Genomic DNA, 8,002 nt, shown 5'->3' on the forward strand with positions numbered 1-8,002 from the left:
TCCTTCCTTCCTTCCTTCCTTCCTTCCTTCCTTCCTTCCTTCCTTCCTTCCCTCCCTCCCTCCCTCCGTCTCTCCCACCCTCCCCTGCCTCCCTCCCTCCCTCCATCCCTTCCTTCCTTCCTCTCTATCTTTCTTTTAGAAGTAGGGTCTCGCTATGTTGCCCAGGCTGGTCTCAAACTCCTGGGCTCAAGTGATCCTCTCCCCTTGGCCTCCCAGTGTGCTGGGATTACAGGCATGAGCCTTTTACTTTCTAATTCTCTCTGATTCTTTTCTCCCTGTCTGTGATCAATTCCCTGACTCCAATGTTCTCTTCTCTCCCCTTCCCTCCGACCCCTCCGTCTCTGAGGTTCTGCCTGCATCTGCCCGGCACAGGTGTGATGCCCAACAAGGAGACGGAGTTCCTGCTGATTCAGATATTTGGACGCAAAAGCTACCCCATGCTCAAGTTGCTGCGCCTGAAGCTGTGGTTCCCTCGATTCATGAACATCAACCCCTTCCCAGTGCCCCGGGACCTGTCCCAGGACCCTGTGGAGCTGGCCACGTTTGGCCTGAGGCACATGGAGCCTGACCTTAGTGCCAGGGTCACCGTCTACCAGGTATCCGACCTTGTCCACAGCCTCAGCTGCCACCCCAGGTCAGGCTCCCACCATTCCTCCTCCAGGCTCCCCTTCTCTCACTCTAGTGATTGTGGTGAATCAAGTTCTTTTTTGAGAGACGGTCTTGCTCTGTTGCCCAGGCTGGAGTGCAGTGGCACTAACTCGGCTCACTGCAGCCTCTGCCTCCCAGGCTCAAGCGATCTTTCCACCTCAGCCTCCTGAGTAGCTGGGACTCCAGTCACACACCACCACACCTGGCTAATTGAAAAAATTGTATTTTTTACAGAGACAGGGTCTCACTATATTGCCCAGGCTGGTCTTGAACTCCTGGGCTCAAGCAATCCTCCTGCCTTGGCCTCCCAAAGTGCTGGGATTACAGGCATGAGGTACTGTGCCTGGCCATGAATTAAGTTCTGATTCTCTGGCTGAGTCCTCTGGTAGGTTCCCATGGTCCTTACTGCTGGCACAGCTTGAGTAACCTCTGTTTCAGTCCTTTCAGGCTGCTCTAACAAAATCTCTTAGCTTGGGTCATTTTGAACAACAAAAATTTATTGCTGACAGTTGTAGAGGCTGGGAAGTTCAAGATCAAGGTGTCACCAGATCTAGGTCTGGTCAGGGTTTGCTCTCTGTTTCAAGGATGACACCTTCTTGCTGTGTCCTCACATAGTATAAGAGGCAGACAAGCCCCTCAGACCTCTATTTTTTTTTGAGACAAGGTCTGGCTCTGTTGCCCAGACTGGAGTGCAGTGGCACTATCTTGGCTCACTGCAAATTCCACCTCCCGGGCTGAAGCCATCCTTTCACCTCAGCCTCCTGAGTAGCTGGGACCATAGTCGTACACCACCACACCCAGCTAATTTTTGTATTTCTTGTAGAGATGGGGTTCCACCATGTTGCCCAGGCTAGTCTCAAACTCGTGAGCTCAAGCGATCCACCCGCCTTAGCCTCCCAAAGTGCTGGGATTGCAAGCATGAGCCACTATGCCTGGCCCCCTCAGACATTTGCTTTCTTTTTTGAGATGGAGTCTCACTCTGTTGCCAGGCTGGAGTGCTGTGGTGCCATCTTGGCTCACTGCAACTCTGACTCCCTGGTTCAAGCAATTCTCCTGCCTCAGCCTCCCAAGTAGCTGGGACTACAGGCGCGCACCACCATGCCTGGCTAATTTTTGTATTTTTAGTAGAGACAGGGTTTCACCATGTTGGCCAGGCTGGTCTCGATCTCCTGACCTCATGATCTGCCCACCTCAGCCTCCCAAAGTGCTGGGATTACATGCATGAGCCACCACGCCCGGCCCAGACCTCTTTTATAAGGGGACTAATCTCATTCATGAGAGCAGAGCCCTTATGATCTAAGTGCCTCTCTTCTCAAAGGCCTGACTTCTTAATCCTATTGCATTGGAGATACATTGCAACATGAATTTCAGGGGGCCATAAACATTCAGACCATAGCACTCTCCCATCTTTCTCCCAACACTTGCTACATTCTAGACATCTTCCTTCTTTTCTGTGCCAATTCCCACCACAGGCCTTTGCGTTCTCTGTTCCTTCTGCCAGGAACACTGTTCTCCGTGGACTTCATTATTCTGGTCTCAGCTCCACTATTCCTAATCAGGATGCCCTTCCTGACCTCCCTGGCCAAGGCACCACCCCTTCACGGTGCTGGGCTTGGATCCTTATTCATCAGTACTCAGTCTCCCTCCTGTCTCCCAAGGCTGAGCACAGGATTTGGTGCAAAGCTGACACTTGGTAGTGGCTTGTTGAATGACTGAGTAGAGTAACACCCCCATCTCAGTGTCCTGGGAGCCCCCACTCATGCCAGATCACACAAGGGATCCAAAGAGAGCCCCTCACAGCACTTGTCCTCTGGTCCTGGATGGATAACAGTTTCCTTAAGAGCCAGTGGTTCTGAGATGGAGAAGCCTGGGGTGCTGTGGGAGCTCTGAGTGGGCAGGTAGGGCTTCCTGGGGGAGGTAAGGAGAGCAGAGGACTCTGGGCAGAGGGAGCAGTATGTACCAGGGAATGGGGTGCAGTGAGTGGGGGCACCTGATTAAAGAGCTTGATCTCAAACCTCCTGGTTGGTGGGGAGAGCCATGCCAGGGGCGAGGGGCGGGGATTTAAGAAGAGGGATGGGCTGCGCGCAGTGGCTCACTCCTGTAATCCCAGCACTTTGGGAGGCCGAGGCGGGCGGATCATGAAGTCAGGAGAGCAAGACCATCCTGGCTAACACAGTGAAACCCTGTCTCTACTAAAAATACAAAACAATTGGCCAGGCGTGGTAGCCTCCCAAGTCCCAGCTACTTGGGAGGCTACTTGGGAGGCTGAGGCAGAAGAATGGCATGAACCTGGGAGGCGGAGTTTGCAGTGAGCCAAGATAACGCCACTGCACTCCAGCCTGGGCGATAGAGCGAGACTCCGTCTCAAAAAAAAAAAAAAAAAGAGGGATGGGGTTGGAATCATGTTTCTGGAAGAATCTGCAATTGGAAACGTGTCTCCTGGCGGCTGTGTGGATGATATTGGGTGGGGAGAGGGGCTAGGGGACCAGGGTTGTGGGTCCAGGTGAGAGACGCCTTGAGACCAGCAGTAGAATGTGGGAGGAAGGGTTGTTTTTAGTTCATTTCTTCATTTTGCAAAGCAATGCACTAAAAAGCCAAACAGCATGTAAAAGCACATGGTGATGAGTCCTCTGCTTCTACCCAGGCCCCGCACCCTCCCCACCCCCGTCTCCTTCCCCAGAGGTGGCTATTTATTTCCATGTCTCCTTCCAGAGAGGTTCTGTACATTTGCAGATCTCTTTCTCTTTTTTTTTTTTGCATCTATATCCTTTGTATTTAAATATCCTTCACGCCCATCTCATGGAGTAAAATACAGCCAGGCACAGTGGCTCATGCCTGTAATCCCAGCACTTTGGGAGGCTGACGCAGTGGATTGCTTGAGCCCAGAAGTTTGAGACCAGCCTGGGCAACATGCCAAGACCCCATCTCTACCAAAAAAAATAGGAAAATTAGCTGGGAGTGGTGGTGCACACCTGTAACCCCAGCTACTCAGGAGGCTGAGGCAGGAGGATGGCTTAAACTCAGGAAGTCAAGGCTGTGGTGAGCCGTGATCATACCACTGTACACCAGACTGGGCGACGGAGCAAGATCTTGTCTGTTTAAAAAAAGAAGTTTCTTGGCCAGGCACAGTGGCTCACGCCTGTAATCCCAGCATTTTGGGAGGCTGAGGCAGGCGGATCACCTGAGGTTGGGAGTTCTGACCAACATGGAGAAACCCCGTCTGTACTAAAAATACAAAAATAATTATCCAGGCGTGGTGGCGCATGCCTGTAATCCCAGCTACTTGTGAGGCTGAGGCAGGAGAATTGCTTGAACCCAGGAGGTGGACGTTGCAGTGAGCCAAGATCGTGCCATTGCACTCCAGTCTGGGCAGTAAGAGTAAAACTCCATCTCAAAAAAAAAAAAAAAGTTTCTTTAGTAGCAGGGGATTATATACATGTACCTTGCCTTTTGCAAATGTCACTTAAAACAACTAGAAGTCACTGATCCATCTCAATTTTTTTTTTTTTTTTTTTGAGACAGAGCCTTGTTCTGTCACCCATGCTGGAGTGCAGTGGCACAGTCTTGGCTCACTACAACCTCCACCTCCCAGGTTCAAGCAATTCTCGTTCCTCAGCCTCCTGTGTAGCAGGGACTACAGGCGTGTACCACCACTCCCAGCTAATTTTTGTATTTTTGGTAGAGTTGGGGTTTCACCATGTTGGCCAGGCTGGTCTCGAACTCCTGCCCTCAAGTGATCCACCAGCCTCGTCCTCTCAAAGTGCTGGGATTACAGATGTGAGCCACCGTGCCCGTCCTGCCCATCTCAATTTTTTTAACTTGAAAGGATGAATGATACATGTTCTAACAGCTGTCCACTGTTTTGGTTCAAAAGCAGGTGCATTTTGTTAAAAAAAAATTTTGTTGGGGTGTGGTGGCTCATGCCTGTAATCCCAGCACTTTGGGAGGCCGAGGCAGGCAGATCACCTGAGGTCAGGGGTTTAAGAACAGCCTGACCAGCATGGAGAAACCCCATCTCTACTAAAAATACAAAATTAGCCGGGTGTGGTGGCGCATGCCTGTAATCCCAGCTACTCGGGAGACTGAGGCAGGAGAATCGCTTGAACCCAGGAGGTGGAGATTGTGGTGAGCCGAGATCACGCCATTGCATTCCAGCCTGGGCAACAAGAGCAAAACTCCGTCTCAAAAAAAAAAAAAAAAAAAAAATCGTCTAGTGTTTTTGAATTATGTTCAGGTTATAGAATTTTAAAAGATACAAAAAGGCATTCTTTCCCACCCTGTCCTCCACAGAGGTGAAAGCTATCATTTGCTTCTAGTGTCTCCTTCCTGGGATATTCTGTATATGTGAAGTTATTTTTCTTCTTGTAATTCACAAGCACTGAGCACTTATTATTCTACACATTTTACAACCACCCAAAGTTACGTTCATGCCCATAATCCTAGTGCTTTGGGAGGCCAAGGCAGGCGGATCACCTGAGGCCAGGAGTTTGAGACCAGCCAGGCCAACATAGCAAAACCCTATCTCTACTAAAAATACAAAAAATTAACCGGGCGTTGTGGCAGGTGCCTGTAGTCCCAGGTACTCGGGAGGCTGAGGCAGGAGAATCGCTTGAACCCAGGAGGCGGAGGCTATAGTGAGTCAAGATCACACCACTGAACCCCAGCCTGAGCAACAAGAGAAAAACTCCATCTCAAAAATAAAAACGTTTAAAAAATTAAATTAGCTGGGCATAGTGGTGTGCACCTTTAGACCCAGCTACTTGGGAAACTGAGGTGGGAAGATCACTTGAGCCCAGAAGTTCAGGCCTACAGTGAACGATGGTCGTGCCACCATACTCCAGCATGGATGACAGAGAGGGAGACCACATCTCTAGAAAAGAAAAAAAAAAATCGGAATTAAGTGCTATTATCATCCCTATTGTGCATCTGAAGAAACTGAGGCACGCAGGTACAGTGACTTGGCCGAGGTCACACAGCTTGTGACAGAGTCAGGGTTTTGACACATGTGGGCTGGCTCCAGGGTGGTTCCCTCAGGGTGAGCATCCTAAAGGTTGGTGGCTATTGCCAAATGGGACAGAGGGACAAGGGGACAGGTTGGAGGACCATGTACCAGATCCAGGAAAGGTGTCCTAAATTCGCTGATACGCCCCTTTCTGTTTCTCTGTCTCCAGTTCCTCTGTACGGGATTGGGGGTTACAAGATTACATCTCTGCTTTCCCTCGCAGGTTCCTTCGCCCAAAGACTCAACAGGTGCAGCAGATCCCCCCCAGCCCCACATCATAGGTAAGTCCGCAAGCATAGGGGCGGCCAGGTCTCTAACCTGACCCAGGCCCTGCTGGACCTAAGCTGGGCTCCCTGAGCCTTTGGGCAGAGTCCCTCACAGGGCACAGGACATGTATATCTCCACACCAGGAATCCAGAGTCCCGATCAGCAGGCTGCCCTGGCCCGCCACAACCCTGCCCGGCCCATCTTTGTCGAGGGCCCCTTCTCCCTGTGGCTGAGAAACAAGTGTGTGTATTACCACATCCTCAGAGCTGACTTGCTGCCCCCGGAGGAGAGGGTGAGGGCTTAAAGCAAAGCACGTGTCGGGGCTGGGGAGTGGGGCTGGCACCACCCTGAGGGTGCATGGGAGAGGCTGGGGGAGGGAGACTGCGAGAGCCCCGGCCTCTGACCCTCCTGCCTGCACTCCCCCCGCTTGGAGTAGGAAGTGGAAGACACGCCAGAGGAGTGGAACCTCTATTACCCGATGCAGCTGGACCTGGAGTATTCGAGGAGTGGCTGGGACGACTACGAGTTTGACATCAATGAAGGTAGAAACTGGGCCAGGTGCGGTGGGTGTGCCTGTAATCTCAGCCCTCTGACAGGCTGAGGTGGGAGGATCACTTGAGCCCGGGAGCTAAGGTTGCAGTGAACTATGATTGAGCCACTGCACTCCGGCCTACGTCATGGACCCTGTCTTTAAAAAAAAAAAAAAAAAGAAAAGAAAAGAAATAAGGCAAAAACCTGGACAGGCAGGACTTCCAAACATTCCAAACACCACCCAGGATGAGGGGCGGCCTCTGGGGTCAAGGAGTAGGCCCAGGCTGAGTTGCAGTCCACTTACCCCCTCGTCCTCCCGCCACACACTCTCATTTGCCTCAGGGGCTCCAGACCTCAGGCCACTCAGCCCTGTCGGCCCTTGGTCATTCCCTCCCTCCACACCTCTGTGCCGGCTACTGGGTGTCACCAGGACAAACCTAGTCCTTTGAGTCAGTAAGGGAGCAGGCAAATTACACTTTGGGGAGCTTAGGAGAGGAGCATGCCTTCAGTGGGAGGTCAGGAGGGCTTCCTGGCAGAATCTAGAAGACCCAGGAGGCATCGCCCAGGTGAAGTGTGGAGTGGGCAGCCTAGGCAGCAGGGCTAGCTTGTGCAAAGGTTTGGAGGCACAAGAAAGTGGAAGGAAGCTGGGTGCAGTGGCTCAAGCCTGTAATCCCAGCACTTTGGGAGGCTGAGACGGGTGGATCATTTGAGGTCAGGAATTTGAGACCAGTCTGGCCAACATAGTGAAACCCCATCTCTAATAAAAATTTAAAAATTAGCCGGGCGTGGTGCTGTGCGCCCTGTACTCCCAGCTCCTCTGGAGGCCAAGGCAGGAGAATCACTTGCACCTGGGAGGCGGACGTTGCAGTGAGCCGAGATCTCATCACTGCACTCCGGCCTGGGCGACACAGCGAGACTCCATCTCAAACAAAAAAGAAAGTGGAAGGGAGTGTAAAATACCTCAAAAAGGTGTAGGCATGGGTTAGCCGCTGCAGCCCCCACTGTGCAAACCCTGAGGGTGTATCTCTTCCCATAGTGGAGGAAGGCCCTGTCTTCGCCATGTGCATGGCGGGTGCCCATGATCAGGCGACGCTGGCCAAGTGGATCCAGGGCCTGCAGGAGACCAATCCAACCCTGGCCCAGATCCCCGTGGTCTTCCGCCTGACCGGGGCCACCGGGGAGCTCCACACATCCTCTGCAGGGCTGGAGGAACCGCCCCCGCCCGAGGACCACGAGGAAGACGACAGCCTGAAGCGACAGCAGCAGGGCCAGAGCTGAGTCTGAGCCGGCGTGAGGGCACAGGCTGTGGCCCGAGGAGGCGGTGGACTGAAGGCATGAGATGCCCCTTGAGTGTACAGCAAATAAATGTTTTCCTGCTTGGGGCTCCTTACCCTCCTCTCTGGCAGTGTGGCATCCCCTCCCCAGGATCTCAGGCTGCCAGCGATGGGCAGGCGAGACCCCCCCAGGGTCTGCAGGCTCTTCTGGTTCTCCCCCTTCAAGCGAAGTTAGAAAGTTTAATCAAAAAGGGGTGGGGGGCCCTGTTGGTTGTGCACA

General features: G+C 52.5%; 1 protein-coding gene across 5 annotated transcripts in view; it reads left to right on the plus strand.

The window, feature by feature from the left end:
• Positions 1–8,002, plus strand: part of ECSIT (ECSIT signaling integrator) — a 26,083-nt gene extending 18,081 nt beyond the window's left edge. For 4 of the 5 annotated variants that reach the window (XM_023188683.2, XM_023188684.1, XM_023188686.1 and 1 more), the window contains 5 exons: positions 373–596; positions 5,874–5,931; positions 6,061–6,209; positions 6,354–6,459; positions 7,485–8,002. In XM_023188683.2, the coding sequence (XP_023044451.1) occupies positions 373–596; positions 5,874–5,931; positions 6,061–6,209; positions 6,354–6,459; positions 7,485–7,726 (779 nt within the window). In that variant the 3' untranslated portion in view covers positions 7,727–8,002. The remainder of the gene's footprint in view (positions 1–372; positions 597–5,873; positions 5,932–6,060; positions 6,210–6,353; positions 6,460–7,484) is intronic. The other variant, XM_023188687.1, reaches the window with a different exon arrangement.

This window comes from Piliocolobus tephrosceles, chromosome 21 (genome assembly GCF_002776525.5).
Source record: "Piliocolobus tephrosceles isolate RC106 chromosome 21, ASM277652v3, whole genome shotgun sequence".
NCBI lineage: Eukaryota > Metazoa > Chordata > Mammalia > Primates > Cercopithecidae > Piliocolobus > Piliocolobus tephrosceles.